Here is a 21,470-nt window from a genome sequence, read left to right on the forward strand (position 1 = left end):
AGGAAGTCACTGTGCGCAGCTCACACCCAAGGAGTGGGGTTTATACCTCCTCTCCTTTAGGGCCAAGTATCTACATAAATTATTTGGAATTCTTCTGCATGGGAGATTCATCTCTTCTCCCTTATTTATTAATTTGTTCATTATTTATTCATTATACCAGTATGTTCTCAGAGATGTTGACTATATACTTTGAGGTATAATCTAATACTGTTTTATCTGTGGCTCAAATTGTTCAGATTGTTCTAGCTTTGGCCACTGGGAGCTCTTTCAGTTGGCACCTGTGTCCCTTTGATATGCTTGCTTCCATCAATGTAGGGTTTTTGCCCTGCACACCTCCTTGCTGTTCGACACTACAAAATGTTCCAGGCTCGTCTTGTCTTATTTCCTGCCCTAGTCCTAGAATCAATCATTTTCCAAGGAGCCCTTGTTCCTCTTATAAAAGAATGATATTAGAAACAAAGTTCCAGGCGTGCCTGGGTGGCTCAGTCAGTTAAGCGTCTGCCTTCAGCTCAGGTCATGATCTCAGGGTCCTGGGATGGAGTCCTGCATCCCGCCCCTTGCTCAGTGGAGTCTGTTTCTCCCTCTCCCTCTCCCCCTGCTTGTGCATGCACTCTCTCTCTCTGTCAAATGAATAAATCAAATAAAAAGAAACTAAGATCTGGATGCTAGGTTTGTTCATTGCTACTACAGTGTCATTTCTTTTAGGCCCTGTCAGTTGACAGAGCAAAAAATATATGTTGAGGCACATATCTCTAAATATTTCCATGCATAACCATCTGTATTTATATTAAGTTAAACAGGAGTTCATACTGAGGTCTTCAAGGAATCCGTTCCCACATGGTTCATTCTAGTCTCCTCCTTGCTTATCTGCAAATCTCTACTCCAGTGCTGAGAAACCTGGCTGCCATCCTCGGCCATTCATTTACTGATTTGATCCATTTCAGGACATGTGCACTGCAGTATCAGAGCTGTTAGGCATATGCCCCTGGGTCACGAGGTCATCAGCTAGAGTACAGCGCTCATGCGCAGTGCCTTCGACTTTCAGGCTCAGGGACCCCAGCTGCCTCCAGCATTACATAGATCAGCACCATTTCCTCCCACCCTCTTCACTGAGATCATTTCAGACATTTCTAGTATCATTAGATGCTCTTGTCGTAGTCTGCATTCCCTCTTGCAATCTCCTGCCTCCTAAATGACTATTTTTTTTAACAAATTGCATACATTAAGGTTCACTCTTTGTGCTATAGAGTTTTATGAGTCTTACCAAATGCTTAAGGGTTTGTATCTTCCTTTATAGTATCATACAGAATAATTCTACTCTCCTAAAAATCCTCTGTGCTTCACCTATTGATTCCTCCTCCTGAACTCCAAACCTCTGCCGACCACTGATCACTATCTTTATAGTTAGGCCTTTTCCAGAATTTCATAGAATTGGAATACACAATACTTAATCTTTTCACACTGGCTTCTTTCACTTAAAATACTCATTTAAGTTTCCTCCACGTCTTTTCTTAGCTTGAAAGTTCATTTATTCTTACTGATGAAGAATATTTCATTGTTTGGATTTACCAGTTGGTTTACATTCACTTTTCCATGTAAATTTTAAAGATTTTATTTATTTATTTGTCAGAGAGAGTGAGCACAGGCAGACAGAGAGGCAGGCAGAGGCAGAGGGAGAAGCAGGCTCCCTGCTGAGCAAGGAGCCCGATGTGGGACTCGATCCCAGGACGCTGGGATCATGACCTGAGCCGAAGGCAGCCGCTTAACCAACTGAGCCACCCAGGCGTCCCTTCCATGTAAATTTTAGAATCACTTTGTCAATATCCACAAAATAACGTTCTGGGGTTTTGGCTGAGATTGTGTTGAATCTATACATTAAGTTGGGAAGAACTGACATGTTAACCACAGACTCTTCCGATCCATGAACATAGAATATTTCTCCATTTATCTAAATCTTCTTTGAGTTCTTTTATTACAACTTTTTAAAGATTTTATTTTATTTGTTTGAGAGAGAGGGGGCACATGAGCACGGGGGAGGGGTAGAGGGAGAGGGAGAAGTGAGCTCCCTCCTGAGCAGGAGCCCTGGTGAGGCGCTTGATCCCAGGACCCTGAGACCATGACCTGAGCAGAAGGCAGGTGCTTAACTGACTGAGCCACCCAGGCACCCCGTGAATTCTTGCATTATTAATAGTTTTCTGCATGTGGATCCTGAACATACTTTGTTAGACTTATACCTAAGTATTTCATTTTTGGTGCTATTGTAAATGCTTTTGTGTTTTATTTCAAATGTCAACGTTCACTTCACTGTCTTATACCCTGTGATCTTGCTATAATAATTTATTCACTTCAAGAAGGTTTTTTTGTTTTTATTTTTTGATTCTTTGGAGTTGTCTACATAGACAATAAAATATCCACATACAAAGACAGCTTTATTTTTTTCTTCCCAAATGTTTTATTTCCTTTTCTTGCCTTAATGCACTAGCTAGGTCTTCTAGCACAATGTTGAAAAAGAGTGGTGAGAGGGTATATTCTTGCCTTGTTCCTTGATTATTTTAAAGCAAGTTCCATGGGGCACCTGGGTGGCTCAGTGGGTTAAGCCTCTGCCTTCAGCTCAGGTCATGATCTCAAAGTCCTGGGATAGAGCCCCGAATCAGGGTCTCTGCTCAGCAGGGAGCCTGCTTCCCCCTCTCTCTCTGCCCACCTCTCTGCCTACTTGTGATCTGTGTGTGTGTGTGTGTGTGTGTCAAATAAATAAATAAAATCTTTAAAAAAAAAAACCAAGTCCCAGATGTCATATCATTTTATCTGTTTTTTTATATGTATCTCTTAAATATAAGGACTCTTAAAAAACATGATACTGTTATTATATCTTAAAAAATCAACAATATTCCTTAATATCACCAAATGTCAAGTGAGATGTTTTCAAACCTTTCCTGTTATTCCTTAATACTCCTAACCTGCCACATTACACACTCTCTCCTGAGGGAGGCTCTCTGCACACTCACCACAGTGTCTCCTTCCTCCACAGTGTGGATCTTGATGTAGGCGCCCACTGCAGCCTCCTCGGGGAGATCACCATACTTGGTACTGATCAGGGAACACTGAAGTGAATGAGGATCCCTGGACCTGAAATATGACAGCTTGTTAAAGAGAACTCATTTGTCACACAGCCAGTTCACGAAGCCCTAGACAGTCAGCCCCCACTCTGCCATACACAGAGACCTCCCCTCCCTGGAGAACTCACACTGCCCCCAGAGAGTGAGAAAATTCAAACCAAGCTCTGGAAGAAACCATGTCAGGAACTGGAGAAGTTTAATAGCGGGGAGGCTAGCAGAGAAAGAGATAGGACTCCCCTTTAAACACCTGAGGGCTATTATGTAGAAGAAGGGGCTGATGAGCTCAGAGAGCTGAGTCAGACCAGATGGACGAGAAGTCCAGGCTGGCTGATAGATGTTCAACATGAGGAAGAAATTTCTAAGTCAGAGCTTAGAACAGACTGCTTTGGCCTCAAGTAAGCTCTGTGCCCCTGGGGGACACACAGAGGTTGGGGCTCTCCTTCTTGGCAGAAAAGCAGAGAAGAAATAGCTTTATTTATTTTGTTTAAAAGACAGGCTTCTGGGGCGCCTGGGTGGCTCAGTGGGTTAAGCCTCTGCCTTCGGCTCAGGTCATGATCTCAGGGTCCTGGGATCGAGCCCCACATCGGGCTCTCTGCTTGGTGGGGAGCCTGCTTCCCCCTCTCTCTCTGCCTGCTGCTCTGCCTACTTGTGATCTCTCTCCCTCTGTCAAATTAAAAAAAAATAAAAATAAAATAAAAGACAGGTTTCCTTGGGCAGCCTGTAGATTCTGTACTTTGTTCATGTTGGAATTAATTTTACACAGACAACCTTGTTGTGCTTCCTTGGGTCTCAGGTGAGGTAGAAGGAAGAGACAGGCTATACGATCTGGATTAGAGGCAGGGAAAAAATTATTTATCAGCTGAGAAGATAGATGATATATTCACCCAACTCATAAACAAGGCAGCCTACAATTCTCACCCCCCAGGACATGCCCAGCATGGTCTTTGCTTTTCACTTCTGGGTCCAACCTGTCTCTTCTCCCTTACTGATGTACAGCAGAGAAACTGGGTCTGTTCCATCCCTACCTGCAGAAGGACTGGGACTGGGACTTCAAGCACTGGATCTCTTGGAAAGAATATCCATCAGAGGGAATGACAACTCAGAAGTTATGGGATGCTCCTTATGGAGACCAGCAGGCTAGAAATGCTAACAGGCAAAGGATTTGAGTGCAGCGGTACTTGGGGCAACATGGAGACTGTGACACTCATGTTACTATTACTATTATTGTAATATAGTTTTTAAAGCTTTCATTTATTTATTTATTTATTTGAGAGAGAGAGAGAGAGAGCAAGAAAGAGAGCACAAGCAGGGTGAGGGGTGGAGGGAAAGCAGACTCCCCGTGAGCAGGGAGCCCGATGCGGGACTTGATCCCAGGACTCCAGGGTCAGGACCTGAGCCAAAGGCAGACACTTAATCAACTGAGCCACCCAGGCACCCCTCGTTGTGATATTTTAATTTTACATTGTATGGCGGGGGTTGGGGGAGAAGTATTAGGTTGCTGTGGGTCCAGCGTTGAGCTGCCTCTGGGCAGGGACCACTGAGTGTCCTTTCCTGCTCTTCAGCCTCTCTGGGTTGAGGCAAAAGCGCAGCCCTCATTGCACATTCTCATTCCAGCCGTGACAGTCGTACCAGACGATAGGACTGAGCACTAATAAGCTGCTCAGGTTTGAATCCTGGCTCCACTGCTTCCTACCTTGTGAGATCTCAAACGGGAAACTTAATCATTCTCTGTAGCTTGGTTTCCTCACCTGAAAAATGGGACTGATAACAGCACTTACCTCATAGAACCTGCGAAGATTAAATTAGATAATCCGGGACCAGGCACGGAGTATTCCACAAGTGTTAGCTATAACTGCCATTATCACATTTAATTGCTGTCTTACAACACCACCAAGACTTAAATCCTATTTTTTTAAAGATTTTATTTATCTATTTGACAGAGAGAGATCACAAGTAGGCAGAGAGGAAGGCAGAGAGAGAGAGGGAGAAGCAGGCTCCCCGCTGAGCAGAGAGCCCGATGTGGGGCTCGATCCCAGGACCCTGGGATCATGACCTGAGCCGAAGGCAGAGGCTTTAACCCACTGAGTCACCCAGGCGCCCCAAGACTTAAATCCTATTATCTATAGATAAGGGAACTATGGCTTAGAGAGGTCAAGTCCCTTGTACAAGGACTCAGAGCTAAAATAAGTGGCCAAGCCAGCATTTGAACCTGGGCTGAACTGACTCCAAAGCCCAGGCTCTTACCTCCTGCCTCCTATAGATGGGTAGAATTTTTCTGAAGAGGCTCAGAGTCAAAAAGATCCAGTGACACACAGAGTATCAGAGCCAGAAGATCTGCCTCTCCTTCAAATGAGTTCCCTGAGAAAGGAAGTAGCTGGCTGCCTCAAGTGGCTCTGTGGGTTACAGACAGAGAACACAGCTCCTGGGTCTCAAGTCTAGGACTTCTCTAAGCCACCTTCTGTCTATACCCCAATCTTTGGGGTTGAGCTGTACCTGCTACCTCTGCCCCCTTCCCAGCATCCCCGACATTCTATCCTTTCAAGTTATATCTCCCTTTTCAACCAGAATCTGGAAGCTTCTATCTGCCAAGAGCTAAGCTTACTTGATCTTTGGGCCCCACATCTTCGGAAAAGTGTTTCCCGGGGTGTTCATCTGCCTACTGAAGCTGGTCCCCTCTTGCTCCCAGGAGTTCTGGAGGTGCTTAAGTTTCAGAAAGCTGAAGTCCTGTACAGGATATGATTTGATCTGAAATTCCTTAAATCTCTCCACAGGAGAAGATTCTGTTAGAGAAAGCACAGAAAAACATGTTAATGGGTCTTTGCATATATGAGGTCTGTGCTGATGATGGTGAAAGCTTTACCCTCTTCACCTGCCTGGCCAGTCTGGCGCATGGGGAAATGAAGGAAAACAGAAAACACTGTGGTTTCCATGTGTTGTCCGTCTGGGCCAGGCCCTGAGCAGAGCCTTCACGTACGTTACATCCAGTGTTACTGGCTCCATTTAAGAAATCAAATGAGCAGCACTCAGAGTTTAAGTCACCCAGGAAAGGGCTGAAGCTTCAGTTTAATTCAAGTCTATCTGATTTTATTTTATTTTTTTTAAGATTTTATTTTTATTTTATTTTATTTATTTATTTGACAGAGAGAGAAATCACAAGTAGGCAGAGCAGCAGGCAAAGAGAGAGGAGGAAGCAGGCTCCCCGCTGAGCAGAGAGCCTGATGCGGGGCTCGATCCCAGGACCCTGAGATCATGACCCGAGCCGAAGGCAGAGGCTTAACCCACTGAGCCACCCAGGCGCCCCCAAGTCTATCTGATTTTAATTAGAATTTAGAAGTTCTAACTTCTAATGAAGTTAGAACTTCATCCTAACAAGAATGAAGTTAGACCCTTACATCATACCACAAATAAAATTAACTCAAAATGGTTCAAAGACCTAAATGTTAAGGCCTAAAATTATAAAGCTCTTAGAAGAAACACAGGGCTTGGGGTGCCTGGGTGGCTCGGTCTGTTAAGTGTCTAATTCTTTTTTTTTTTTTTTAAGATTTTTTATTTATTTATTTGACAGAGATCACAAGTAGGCAGAGAGGCAGGCAGAGAGAGAGGGGAAGGGAAGCAGGCGCCCTGCCAAGCAGAGCCTGATGCGTGGCTCCATCCCAGGACCCTGGGATCATGACCTGAGCCGAAGCCAGAGGCTTACCCCACTGAGCTACCCAGGTGCCCCAAGTGTCCAACTCTTGATCTCAGCTCAGGCCTTAATCTCAGGGTCCTGAGTTCAAGCCCCCACGCTGGGCTCCATGCTGGGTGTGGAGCCCACTTATGAAAAAAGAAGAAAACACAACATTGGATCTGGCGGTGATTTCTTGTATATATATCAAAGGCACAGGCAAGAAAAGAAAAAATGGACAAACAGGACTTCATTAAAATGTTAACAATTTGTGCATCAAAAGACAGTATCAACAGAGTTAAAAAGGCAACCCACAGAATGAGATAAAATTTTTGCAAATCGTATCTAGTAAGCTATTGTCATCCAAAATATATAGAAAATTCATAAAACTTAACAAAAAAAACAGACAATCAGACTTTAAAACAGACAAAGAGGGGCGCCTGGGTGGCTCAGTTGGTTGGGCGGCTGCCTTCGGCTCGGATCGTGGTCCCGGCGTCCTGGGATCGAGTCCCGCATCGGGCTCCTTGCTGGGCGGGGAGCCTGCTTCTCCCTCTGCCTCTGCCTGCCACTCTGTCTGCCTGTGCTCGCTCTCTCTCTCTCTCTCTGACAAATAAATGAATAAAATCTTAAAAAAATAATAATAATAAAAATAAATAAATAAAACAGGCAAAGAACTTGCATAGATGTTTCTCCAAAGAAGATATGTGAATGGCCAATAAACACAGAAAAAGATGCTCAACACCACTCATCATTAGGGAAATACAAGTCAAAACTATAATAAAAAGATAATAAATAATAAATTAAAAAACTGTAATAAGATGCCACCTCCTATCCATTAAGATGAATATCATGTTTAAAAACCATACAAACAGGACACAGCAAGCACTGGTGAGGATGTGGAAAGACTGGAACCCTTGTGCACTGTTGGTGAGAATGTAATATGGGACAGCCCCTGTGGAAAACGGTACGGCAATTCCCTAAAAAAAATTAAAAATAGAATTACCATATGATCCAGCAAGTCCACTTCTGGGTATATATTCAAAAGAAAAGCAGGTCTCAAAGAGATAACTCTACACCCATGCTCATAGCGTTATTAGTCACTCTAGCTGAAACTCAGAAGTTCTCAAGAGTCCATTGACGGATGAATGGGTACACAAAATGGGACATATACACACAATGGAATATTCTTCAGGCTTCAGAAAGAAGGAAATCCTGACACATGCTATAATATGATGAACCTTGAGAACACTATGCAAAGTGAAATAAGCCAATCATGGGGCGCCTGGGTGGCTCAGTGGGTTAAGCCTCTGCCTTGGGCTCAGGTCATGATCTCAGGGTCATGGGGTCAAGCCCCATATCAGGCTCTCTGCTCAGTGGGCAGCCTGCTTCCCCCTCCCTCTCTGCCTACATGTGATCTCTCTCTCTCTCTGTCAAATCAATAAAATCTTAAAAAAAAAAAAAAAGATCTTTAGACGTTCATTTGCTTCATTTCATAACAAGTCCATGAGGTAGGGACCATCTGAGGGAAACTGATGGCACAGGGACACAGTCACTTGCCCGGTATCATGCAACTATTAAGAGAAGGACCCTGGATTCAAACACGAGCAGTTTGGCTGGGCCGGTGCTCCTAGCCACTACATTACCTCCACGAACCAGACCCAGAGGCTTTAAGTACTTACCCGAGTCATCCAGCTAACCAGTGAGATTCAAACCCAGCTCTGTCAAGCTCCAGGCTCCTTTCCACCCCTCTCCCCCAGGGGCACCTGACATAAAGGGAAAGCCTAAAAAGGAGGAGCTGGAGGGGGTGGGCAGGAGCCTCCCCGCATGGGGCCATGTGGGCCACATTTCCACAGCTGGGAAAAGGGGATCAAACCAGACATCCTGCCGGGCCTTTCTAGCTCAGGTCTAAGAGCACATGGGAAGCCGAAGGGCCCAGGCGCCCCCTGCTGCGCGCGGCTGCCAGTTACCACTGAGGTGGGTCTTCAGAGGTCTGCCGTCTATCAGCTCCAGATGCTGCCAGACCCACTTGTAGTAGAAAGGCGAGGTCCCGAGGTCTATCAGACGCAGCACTTCACAGCTGCCCTGGAAACATCAAGGGACACAAACAAAAGGGCTAACCCCTGAAGCTGGGGGCAGGCCAGGCTTTGAGGATAAGCTCTACTACATCTTACCCCAGTTTACTTGGCTTGATTCAAGTTTTCAGGTTCTTTTTTTTTTTTTTTTAACACAAATGTTATCTATTCATCATAAGCTCAAAAAGCTAAACAGACATGAGAACTAAATAAATGTTGGCATCGGGGGAAAAACAATCACCCTAGACAATGGTACTGTGACAACTGGTGAAATTGACTATGGACTGTAGATTATATGTTACATCAATGTTAAATGCCCTGATTTGGATAATTATTCTGCAATCAATTTCTGACTTTAGAAAAAAATCACTTAAGTATATAGGGGTAAGTGAGTATAATGAATGATATTTAACTTTCAAATGATTCGGGCAGGGAAAGATATATATAGAAGCAAATGTGGTAAAATGTCAGTAATCAGTGAATCGGGATCAAGATTATACAGTTCTTTGTTCTGTTCTTACAACTTTTCTATAAATTTAAAAACATTCCAAGATTAAAAGTTAAAAAAAATATTCAAGCCAAACAGAAGGACATAAAGAAAATTAAAACTATTTTATCCCAACACTCAGAAATAATAAGGAGTAGTGTTTTGGTGACTATTTTTTCAAACTTTTCTCTGTAAACATATAACATAGACATAGACAATATTTCATAAGCGAGTTCTTTTATTTAAAACATTCTTGTGACCTTTTAAAAAAAAAAAACCTCAATAATACAGGGGCACCTGGGTGGCTTAGTCAGTTGAGTCTGCCTTTGGCTCAGGTCATGATCCCAGGGTCCTGGGATCGAGTCCCATATTGGGCTCCTTGCTCAGTGGAGAGTCTGCTTCTCCCTCCACCTTTCTCCCTGCTCATGCTCTCTCTCTCCCTAATAAATAAATAAAATCTTTTAAAAATAAAAAAATAGGGGAGCCTGGGTGGCTCAGTGGGTTAAAGCCTCTGCCTTCGGCTCAGGTCATGATCCCAAGATCCTGGGATGGAGCCCCTCATCAGGCTCTCTGCTCAGCAGGGAGCCTGCCTCCTCCTCTCTCTCTGCCTGCCTCTCTGCCTACTTGTGATCTCTCTCTCTGTCAAATAAATAAATAAAATTTTTAAAAAATAAAATAAAATAAATAAAAATAAAAATAAAAAATAAAACTCAATAATACATTAAGATCATCATTTTACACCAACTAACATGGTTCTATATTACTGTTTTTAATGATTGTATATTATTCTATGTATGCCATAACTTACATATGATTTAAAATAAGTTGTTGATCAAAATTAGTCAGACCCAAAGAGCACATATTGTATGATTCCATTTATATGAAGTACAAGAACAGGCAAAAGTAATCTGACAAAGTCAGAAAAGGCCTCTCTTTGGTGGTGGTGGGTATTTTGTTTGGGAAAGGGTACAAGGGATCCTTCTGGGGTGTTAGAAATGATCTCTACCTTGATTTGGATGATGCTTACACAGGTGTATACCTATGTAACAATTCACTAAGCTATAAACTTTAGATGAGCTCTTTATTGCATACATGTTATACCTCAAGAAAATATTTTTGAAGACTAATATTCAGTTGTTTCTAATTAGTCAGTAGTATATATAACTGTGATTTTGTTCAGGACAACAAAACTCCATTTATAAAACTCACCACCTTCCCAAACTCTGCTACAGTGGGGATGGCAGTGACCCAGTTTCAGCTAATGACACATACATGGAAGACTGATGGATAAAACTCCCAGGAAACTTATGGTTGCCCTCTCCTTTACCTCTGCCTGAAACTCAGATGTGATGGCCGGAGGTGGACAGTCATGTTATGACCACTAGGATGAAAGCCATAAGCTGTGGATAATGAGGGGAGAAGCAAGAAAGGGACTGGGGTCTTGAAGCCTTTCTCCAACAGGTTTCTAGCCCTGGATTGCTTAATTCTAGACTTTCCACTGCAAGACAAAATTACTATTCACTAAGCCACTGCAGTTGGGTTTCTATGACAGCAACTTTAAGTGATAATCTTGCACACACGTCTCAATATCTAGACTGATCATTGAGGCAGTTCACAAATACTCAAGTTCTCCCCACAAGCATAAGGCAGGACTGTATTTTTCCTTTGAATCAGACATGGCCTTCTCACTTGCTTTGTCACTTTCCTCAGCAAAATGACTTCTGATAATCTGAGTGGGAACTTTAAAAGCCAGTGCTTGATTCTCAACATTCCCTTCCCCTGTCCTTTTAACCATGGAAGCATAGGTGAAGATAGTTTCTAGGGGCCTGTGTCCCCGAGGGACCATGAAAAGCCAGGCCTCCTGCTGACCTGCTGTGATCAAGTAGTGGGATGAAGGAATGCATCTTTGTCAGTTAATCCACTGAGATTTGAGGATTGCTTATAATTGCAGTATAATCTAGTTTATCCTCGTGTAATACCCACGTTTGTCCCCTTGGGATTGTTTCCTATAGGTGTGTTGTTTTCAATATTGATACACATTGCCAAATTGCCTTCCAGAAATGTTAGTTTATACTCTCCCCGGCAGTGTATAACAGAGCCTATTATAGTTTTGTGTTACATTGAAAACTAAGTTTCCACAATCCTTTTAATCTTTCCTAATCTGATAGGAAAGAAAGATATACATTTTTTCTTATTTTGTATCTTTATAAAATCTTATCCTTTTTTAGTAGGAACTGTAAGACACACGTTATAGTTAAGGTTCAAGACAGATTACTGTTAAAGAGGAAGGAGAAGGGATCAAACATTTAATAAGCCTTAGTCTAGCCAGGTGTTGGGCTTGGAGGTTTAGGCAACACTTATGCAACATTTATCAACAAGGAACCTGGTACCAGAGGAACACAGGTGAACATCTTCCTCTCAGAAAGTCTCTTGTGGGTCTTTAATCCCATCTGTATCTGTGTAGAAAACAATTCCACCATGTGCCCCCAAATGATTAATTGTTCAAAATGAGTTGATTGTGGGTATTAAGTATGTTTTCTATGCTGCTGGGAAACTGCCTTCCCTAACTCTCCCGGGTCCCCAAGACACCCAGGCCACTCACTGCTAATATCGTCCTCTAGTGGCCACAGCTATGAACTACAGGATCCCGGACGCCCCAGTCTCCTTACAACAGCAGGCCTGATGGGAAATAAAAAAGGGAGGAAGAAAAGCAGTGCCTTTAAAAGGGCAGGTGCTCTTCAACTCCAGCCAGAGGGGGCTGCATCACAATACAGCCTGGTGTTGCCTGATCTTCCGAATATTCAAAAGAAGTCAGAAATCCGAAATTTTATTTATAATCTTCGCAGTAACGATTAAATGAGTTTTCCGTAAAACACATTAAAGGACAAATCCAATTCACCTACTAGCCAGAATGCCCCCCAACACACACAAACACACCTGCTGTCACTTTGTGACATCTGTATTATCTTTCTCAGAAAGAACTTCAAGAGCGCCTGCTTTAGATTCACCAGCTGTGCTTATTCAAATGCAGATTGCCGGAGTTAAAGCATGAGACTCTGGGGTAAGGCAGAAATTTGCATTTTTAAGAAGCCCCCTAAAGTGTTCTTTATGCTTACTCAAATCTGAAAAACTCTTCCCTTAAATCAGAGTTCTCCAATTTTAGTGCACATCAGAATCACCTCGAAGGCTTGTTGAAACAGTTTTGGGGGCACCTGGGTAGCTCAGTCATTAAGCGGCTGCCTTAGGCTCAGGTCATGATCCCAGAGTCCCAGGATCTAAGTCTCACATTGGGCTTGCTGCTCAGCGGGAAATCTGCTTCTCCCTCTGATCACTTGTGATCTCCCTCTCTCTCAAATAAATAAATAAATAAAATCTGAAAAACAAACCAAAAAACCCACAGAGTTTTGCATATTGAACAGCTCTTGGGTAGGCCTGAGAATCTGCATTTTAGTGAGTTCCCAGGTGATACTGATTGATGCTGCTGATCAAGCAACAGCACTCAGAACCACTGAATTCGAGGATGAACGTGAACTGAGTAAGTCTGTGCTAGACTCATCCTTACAGACTTTATGAGGTAAGTGGTCCCACTTTACAGACAAAGAAATGGAGGCTAAAACAGACTAAGAACTTTCTGCTGGTCAAGATGTAATCATCATACTGATTAAAGCAAGTCTTGAACTTTGATCCCTTACCATCCCTGCCCCCAATCTCCCTGGCTACAAAGTATCAAAAGACCTCAGAGTTAAATCTGGGGACACATGGCATTCTTGGCCTTGGAGGTGATCACCCCAGCATTTTAGGAAAGAGGAAGCAGACGTCAGGGAGGAGAAAGGATTGCAAAGTAGGAAGGGTGGTCTTCAGGGCTCTCTGCTACCAGTCCCTCTGCTAGGCTCTCCCCACTCTCCTCACAAGGCCACCAGGATTCTCCAGACCTAGCACACTATTCCCCATGGCTGGCAAGGGCCTCATCCTCATCCCCACCATCCTCTGGGTCAGACCCTGTGCTTCCAGTCCTTTAGAGGGTAGAGGCTGGAAGCCAAATCCTCCCAAACATCTCCCAAGCCCCCTGGCGGCTAAGGAGGTGATTCGGGTTCCCCCACCCGGACGCACTTGGGCAAGGTTTGGTTTTGGACAGCAAGCCCCCCACTGTGCTCGTGGAGGCAGTGGCTACAGGCGTGGCTTCCTGAACTTGGCAGAAGCAGCAGCACCTGTGACTGTCCAGTCTGGACTGGGACTAGGAGTCATTTGGGGGTCCCCTTCAGTATAAGTTCTGTTCCCTCAGGCCTCCCTGTCACCAGTAAGTCTGTTCGCCATTCAACATCCTCCAATAACTCCCTTTCTGCTTACATTTAGCTAGTCTTGACTCTCTCCTCTGGGACTGAACCCAAAATAACACAACAAAAACCCACCTGGTGTTAAGTTTAATAATTGGCTCTCTGGGAAAAGGTACGCATGTCCATAAATCTTAGTCTTATTAAGGGTGTGCTGCACACAATTTATAAATAACAATAAAACATATTATACTCTTACTGAAAGTTCCAAATAGCTGAGAGATTCTCATAGAATGCTGTTGCGGACTCTGGCTGAGTTCTTTTTTTTTTTTTTTTTAATAAATTTACTTATTTATTTGACAGAGAGAGATAGATCACAAGTAGGCAGAGAGGCAGGCAGAGAGAGAGAGGGAAGCAGGCTCCCTGCTGAGCAGAGAGCCCGATGTGGGGCTCGATCCCAGGACCCTGAGATCATGACCTGAGATCATGACCTGAGCCAAAGGCAGAGGCTTAACCCACTGAGCTACCCAGGTGCCCCTCTGGCTGAGTTCTTATAACCATAACCAATCTGTAGTCACAATTCAACCATGATTGGAGAAACGAAGTTGCATCCAATCCACTCTTTTCCCAATAAACTTAATACTATTAAGTCTGGTTTGTAATCTACTGGTAAACGACTTCTCACCCTTGTCCAAATTATATTCACTAATAAACCCCTTTAATTTTGGTGCTATGTATATTGGAATTTCACTTGTTCAACAGTGATGTAACTCCCATGATGAATCTATTATGAATAGTGTTTAAATACTGGAAAAACATTTCCATAAGTTTCTTCTCTTCACAATGTGATGGCTACAGACCCAGCCCACTTTTAAATTTAATCTGCATCATAAACATTCTCTCTATAGCTTTCTTAAGATAATCAGCAAAACCATAAATCAAAACCTGACTCAGGGTATCTGCTGATTTCCATTGTCCTGCTGGGGCCAATTTTCAGCTACCAACCTGAAGTCACTGACTGCGCAGGTGGGAAGAGATGTGCACAGTTGTACAGTGTTTCCACCAGATAGATAAAATAGACATAAACTCCAGAGCACAGATAATAGTAAAATGCAGTAATGTCATGAGGAAATGGTGAATTTTCATTATTTGCTACCCTTGTTTTCCATATAATATATTTAATTACAGGTTTATATAATTTAATTTTTAGTGATTATTTTGTTTATTGTCTTGCAAATTTCCTGAAATCTTAACCAGCTCTCATAGGCCAGTAAGAACCAATTCTAGCATATAGCTCATCTTGACCTTTTGTCCAATGGTCCAACACTTCAAGGCTCAACTAACTCCTCACCTTCTCCAGGAAGCCTTCTTTAAACACCCCCAGCCTTTAGAGAGGTCTCCCTACTAAATCCTTGTAAACTCAAAGAGTTTGCACTAATCACTTGGTAGTTGACCTGGATAACTTTGTCTCTACTCAGACTCTAGTGGAAGAGAGATATAAGGAGAGAGAAACAGTCTTTTCCATCCTCATATCCCTCCAGAGCATGAACCAAACTTGGCAAAAAAATCAACAAATGTTTGGTGGCTTAATATGAGCAACAGCTATATGGGAGATACTAAAAGTTTGGAGGCAGAATCCTTGTTCTGCCACTTACTAGATGGATGACCTTTCCTAAGATATCTTAACTTCAACTTCCTCATTTGTAAATGTGGAATAAGAACGTCTTCCTGATAGAGCTGTGGCAAAGATTTATGGTGAAATGGTACTGTGTACACAGTTCACCAAAGCACTGCCTGAAATAGCGGAAGATGGGAGCAACCAATTCCTCAGTAGGGATATGGTTAGATAAATTCAAGCACAATCATATAGTAAAACACTGCACAAGTGGTAAAAAAAAAAATGTGGGTTCTTTATGGACTGATATGGAACAATCTACAGAAATACTCTTGAAACAGCAAAATACAGAACAGCCTGCAAAGCATGATGCCATTTATGAAAACAAGGAAAAAAACATATACATGCATTTGCCTTTATATACAAAGAACAGCCGCAGGACAGACACAGAAGAAAGCAGTGATAGTGACTGTCCCTGGGGAGGTACACTGGGTGGCAGGGGGGAAACATTACTCTTTCGAAACTTTTGGATTTCAAACCAGGTGCAAATAAACCAAAATGAACAAAAACAATTAATCATGCTAGTAGAACCCCTGGCACAGGAGCAAATGGTCTCAAAAACATGGTGGTTCTCATGACAATCATGAAAACTACACAGGGTTGAGCAGAGTCCACAACTGACAGACAGGTCGACTCAAACTGCAAATCCCAGCCCCTGAGAAGAGCTTTGGAGTCAGACAGACCTGGGATGAACCCGGCCGCTGCCCCTCATAAGACTGTGTGACCTTGGACAAGCCACTTAACCTTCCTGTGCCTCAGTCTCCACCTCTGTCAAATGGGAATAACAGCAGTACTGGCCTACACTGGGCTGCCCTGTGGCTGAAATGACACAAAGCACATGGAGCAGACAACCTGGGACAGGGTAAGCACTCAATAAATGTCAGACTCTGTTTTCATTATCAACCAACAGAGAAATTGGCACAGGACGTAAAGCAATTCACAAAAGATGAAATTTGGATAGTAGACAAACATGATGAGTCTCACTAGTAATGAGGAAAAATGTAAATTAGATCCTCAGTGAGGTAGCAGCTTGCCATCTATGAAATTAGGAAAGTTTTGAGGGAATGACAGGCAAGCCTAGCAGAGGTGTGTGGTGCTGGCAAAGGTGCACACTGCTGGAAGCTCGATACAGTGGATCCTTCTGGACAGCAGCTTGTTCCAAGATCCATAACACGCTGATACGAAGCAATTCCACTTTTTTTTTTAAAGATTTTTTTTTATTTATTTGTTTTTGAGAGAGTGCATGAATACAAACAGAAGGAGTGGCAGAGGGAGAAGCAGACTCCCCGCTGAGCAAGGAGCCCGATGCAGAACTCTACCCCAGGACCCTGCGATCATGACCTAAGCCAAAGGCAAACGCCCAACCGACTGAGCCACCTAGCTAGCTGCCCAAGCAATTCCACCACTGAAAATCTTTTCTGAGGTGATGAGCTCATGGGTGATTTCTTCCCTCTTTCCAGAACTATATTTTATAATGTGGTCATATCACATCTATAATTTAAAGATATTTTTTAAAAGATTGTATTTATTTATTTGAGAGAGGGTCAGAGCACAAGCAGGGGGATGAGCAGAGATAGTGAGGGAGAAGCAGACTCCCCACTAAGCAGGGAGCCCGACTCAGGGCTCAATCCCAGGACCCAGAGATCATGATCTGAGCTGAAGGCAGAAGCTTAACCACCTGAGCCAACCAGGCATCCCTAAAGATTATAATTTTAAAAACTGGTCTGGCATCATTAAGATTCAAGGGCCAAATACATAATTTAAATATTGTATGTAAATAAGCCTGTACATGATGAGCTCAAGGAGGGGGTACCCCTGTGTCCCTCTTTCTAATTAACAGTGTATCTCAAAGTCACAGAACCCTCAGAGGGAGGGAGGCCAAACTCCATGGTACGTCTTTTACAGTTGGTACATGGACTCTCAGAAAAGGGGAGTGCTGCAGAACAGGGCTCAGCCCCGCCTGTGTGGCCACAGCACATTACACTAGGCATGCCTTCCCGGCTTCCACCCCCCACCCCCATCCCAGGCCTCTCACCTTGCTGACAAACACGATGGAGGACAATTCCATGAAGTCTTTTGAGATCAGCTGCCCATAGGAGAACTTCTCCACCTTCCCCAGGGCTACAAGCTTCCAGAGCTTCTCGTCAGACAATGACTCAAACAGATCCATCTTCCTGAGGGGAAAATCCTATTAGAATTCATCACCCTCGGGGCACCTGGTGGCTCAGTGGGTTAAGCCTCTGCCTTCCGCTCAGGTCATGATCTCAGGGCCCTGGGATCGAGGCCTGCATCAGGCTCTCTGCTCAGCGGGGAGCCTGCTTCCCCCTCTCTCTCTGCCTGTCTCTCTGCCTGCTTGTGATGTCTGTCTGTCAAATAAATAAATAAAATCTTTAAAAAAAAAAAAAAAGAATTCATCGCCCTCCATCCCAGAAAGTGCCCAGCTCTCAACAATTTCCAGAAAGGGAATGTGTCATCTTGCTCTTGAAAATGCCTGATGTGGAGGATTTTACTCGCCCTCCAGTTGCCTCACCTGGCCTGTGGCACCCTCTCCAGCTCTCCCCTCTACTGCTCCCCAGTCCAGTGCTGTCCTCTCTCACTTCCACTCTGCCCTCCAGGGGTTCCTTTCTGGCCCCATCCCCCAATCTAGTGCTCACTAGGCAACTCCCAGAGTGCCTCACTTCAGCTCACCTGCTATTCTGGCCCCCAGCCCAGCAGTCCTCCCCCTCCCTTTGGTTTGGGCAACACACTCCAGCCTCCTCCAACCTGTTAGTTTCAAAGACTTGGGCCTGTGCCTAATGAATGGGGGACATCTGGACTCCTCTCTCTTTGCCTTTGTTCCCTATGACTGAAGGCCCACCCTGCAGTGGCACCACCCTGCCCCCCCCACACCGAGCTCATGCACCACCACTCAGTGGCTTGCTGTCCCTCACGCACAGCCCCACAGGATTGCTAACAACCATCTCGTATTTTCTCAGCTCCCACAGATCACGAGCCTGGAACTTGGGTGACTCAGGGCACTGAGCTAATCCAGGGCACCAAGGGGTAACAAGGTCAGTGCCATGTCCAAAGGAGAAGGGTCTGGAGACACGAGAAGGGAAAGTAGGATCTCCACAGAGGCAACACCACTGGGCCCCCACTTCCCATGATCATCTCATTCAATCTTTACAAAGATTTGGGAGAGAGATGAATCATTATCCCCATTTTAAGGGCAGGAGACTCAACTCAGAGAAGGGAGGTGACCCATCTAGGGTGACATGGTTGATAAACCCAAGAGCTGAGATTGCAGCTCAGTCCCATTTTTCCACGGTGTGAAAACAGGAAGTGCTCCTCCTCCTGCAGGGCTAAGTCCTCCCTTCGCAAGCCCCAGTCCCTCTTATAGCTCCTCCTCTCTCCACTCTCCCCCTACCCTACAGGGTGGCCCTCGGCACCCCACACGGCTCTGGAGCTGCACAGCCGCACAGCCTGTATTTTCAGGGCTGGGGCACACACTTCATCTGATGTCCATTCTATTCCTAAAGATGAGTAACTAGAAGGGATACAATGAGCACCTGCGTGTGCCTGGCGTGATGACAGCGTGGGGATTACCAGGGTGAAAGGGCCGCCCTGCCCTCATGACCATATGTGCTTCCTGCCTGACGTCTAATAAACTTTAAAGGAGGTATTATGTAATCAAGAATCACAGTTTGGGGGTGCCCAGGTGGCTCAGTGGGTTAAGCCTCTGCCTTCGACTCAGGTCATGATCTCAGGGTCATGGGATCGAGCCCCTCATCGGGCTCTCTGCTCAGCAGGGGTCCTGCTTCCCTCACCCACCCTTCTCTACCTCGTCTCTTCTGTCTACTTGTGATCTCTGTCAAATAAATAAAACTTTCAAAAAAAAAAAAAAGAATCACAGTTTGGCTGGGACTTCAAAGAAACATGGGGTATGGGGTGCCTGGGTGGCTCAGTTGTTAAGCATCCGTCTTGGGCTTAGGTCATGATCCCAGGGTCCTGGGATTGAGCCTGACATCGGGCTCCTTGCTCTGCAGGAAGTCTGCTTCTCCCTCTCCCACTCCCCCTGCTTGTGTTCCCTCTCTTGCTGTTTCTCTGTCAAATAAATAAATAAAATCTTTAAAAAAAAAAAAAAAGGAACATGGGGTAGAATAGAAGTATTGGGGGGCACTCTTCTCTATGCTAGAATGATGGGCTTGGTTAGTGAGGTGGGGTGATGAAGCCCAGAGATTTCTGAATTGAACATTCTGGGTACATCACCCCACCCCCCAACACCAAAGCTTGGTTTCCTTATGTGTAAACTAGACAGAACAAGAGAAACAACGCCACAGGATTGAATGAGTGAAGTTAAAAGGCCTGGGACAAAGGGCTGAGTACACGTGAGCTATTCTATTAGTACCATCCCACATAGAAGGGATGTTCGAGCTGAGACCTAAGGGTCTGGCAAGAGTTTGCCAGATGGAGAAGTTGGGTGGGAGGTGTCTCCTGTCTCAAGAGCATTCTGGGAGAGAACAGCACCTCCTGTCTCCCACTGGGCCTATGACAGTCAGGCACCTAATAAACACACAGTGGGGAGACGCTGGCTGATGATGGAGGTACCTAAAAAATTCAAATCGATCCTGAGCATCCTTTTGGAATTCCTGGTCCAGCTTATTCTCAAGGAAGTCTTCCCTGTCGACAACCAGGAATTCCGTTTCTTCCATACAGACCACAGTGGCCCTCCTTAGTGAAGGAGTCAGAATGCCCAGTTCCTGTTGGGTTGACACAGGCAAAAGCAAGTGAGATGCTACCTCTTGCTTTCTCCTCGCAGCCTTGCCCACCTCTTTCCTGCTTCCATCAGCCCCTAGATGTCTCTACTCCCCAGACTGCAGACTCCCCAGCTGGCCCTGTGCTCCTGTTCATTCCCCACTCCTGGGGGCCCATCCCCTCCCTCTTAATACGCTGCTCATGGAAGAAAAGAGGCAACAGGCTTGACCAGACCAGAGAGAGGAAGCCAGAGGGGCCTCTCGGAGGGGTCACTGCGTCTCTGTGGGGGTTATACAGGGAACATGTTCCTCAAACATCACAGACAGAGGAGCCAGCCTTGGACATCAGCTGGTCCAGTTGATTGGCCTGTGACGGGAAAGGGCGCTGGGATCCACAGTAGGGCAGGGACTTACACACAGGAGAAGGCAGGACTGGGCCCGGCTGTTCTGGCTGGAGTCCTGTCGCGCCCCCACACCTGCCCCACCAAGGCCAAACTTGCCCCGTGCTTACCCCAAAACTGTCGCCCTTGTGCAACAATGTGGGGTGGGTGTCCAGGAAGGCGCTGCTGCCATCGTCATCCTCAGTCACCGCGACCGTACCCAAGTAGATGAAATAAAAGCTGTTGCCCCTCTGTCCCTTCTTGACGATCACGCGCCTGCGCCCAAACCTGAGAAGAGACCGAGACCAGTAGGTCTGGAAGCAGCAGGGAGCCTGGCCAGTGCTGTGAGGAGCTCTGCACTGTGGTGCTCTTCTCTCTGGGGCAGGAAGGCACAGACTGGGGCCAGAAGGGACCTCGAAACAGCCCAGCCCCAGCCCCATCAAGCTTGACTGCTTCACTAACCGCCACCTAGTTGCCCGCCTCCATCAGATGGACGCTTCCTGAGAGCAGAGCCTTTGTCAGTCCGCTTCAGCACATGGGACATGCTCAGTGAGCAGCAGCTGAATAAATGAATGCCCAAATCCTGAAAGTAATGGCTGAGTAGCTAAATGATAGAGACCAGTCCTGATTCTGCCCTGAGCTGCATGGCACTGGACACTCATATTCTCTCTCTGACCCTCAGGGTCTCTTGCCTGTAAAATACAGACGAACATGCCTAGAAAAAAATAGGTAAATGGTCTTCTAATCCTCAAGAACTCACTACACAATCGGGAACCATTAGGGTAGAGGTGCCCAGGTCCAGAGCAAACTGGGAGTTAGTTCTTAAGTTCCCAGGGGGAAGATTTCTGCATTTCAAATATAAGTTCAGATTCCACTTCTTTCAATATTCATTCATTTCCTTCCTTCATTCAGTAAGTTAAATAAATACCAACTGTGTCTATCAGGCAAAGCGAGAAAGGACAGATTTTGTCCTGAAAATTATGGTCAAGTTCAGAGGCTAAATAAGGTTTAAAAGTGCTTTAAGAGAGGTGAGCACAGGCGAATTCAGAAGCACGGAGCAATGGCACTTAAT

At 45.0% G+C, this 21,470-nt stretch overlaps 1 protein-coding gene across 2 annotated transcripts in view; it reads right to left on the reverse strand.

Annotated features, from left to right (window-relative positions):
- CNBD2 (cyclic nucleotide binding domain containing 2) overlaps positions 1-21,470 on the reverse strand; it is a 56,009-nt gene that overhangs the window by 9,445 nt on the left and 25,094 nt on the right. For both annotated transcript variants that reach the window (XM_080812972.1, XM_080812973.1), the window contains exons 6-11: positions 20,530-20,686; positions 19,873-20,024; positions 17,321-17,459; positions 8,748-8,862; positions 5,719-5,896; positions 3,006-3,126 (exon numbers count right to left, since the gene is read on the reverse strand). In XM_080812972.1, coding sequence (XP_080669098.1) covers positions 3,006-3,126; positions 5,719-5,896; positions 8,748-8,862; positions 17,321-17,459; positions 19,873-20,024; positions 20,530-20,686 — 862 coding nt within the window. The remainder of the gene's footprint in view (positions 1-3,005; positions 3,127-5,718; positions 5,897-8,747; positions 8,863-17,320; positions 17,460-19,872; positions 20,025-20,529; positions 20,687-21,470) is intronic.

This window comes from Martes martes (assembly GCF_963455335.1).
Source record: "Martes martes genome assembly, chromosome: 9".
Taxonomy (NCBI): domain Eukaryota; kingdom Metazoa; phylum Chordata; class Mammalia; order Carnivora; family Mustelidae; genus Martes; species Martes martes.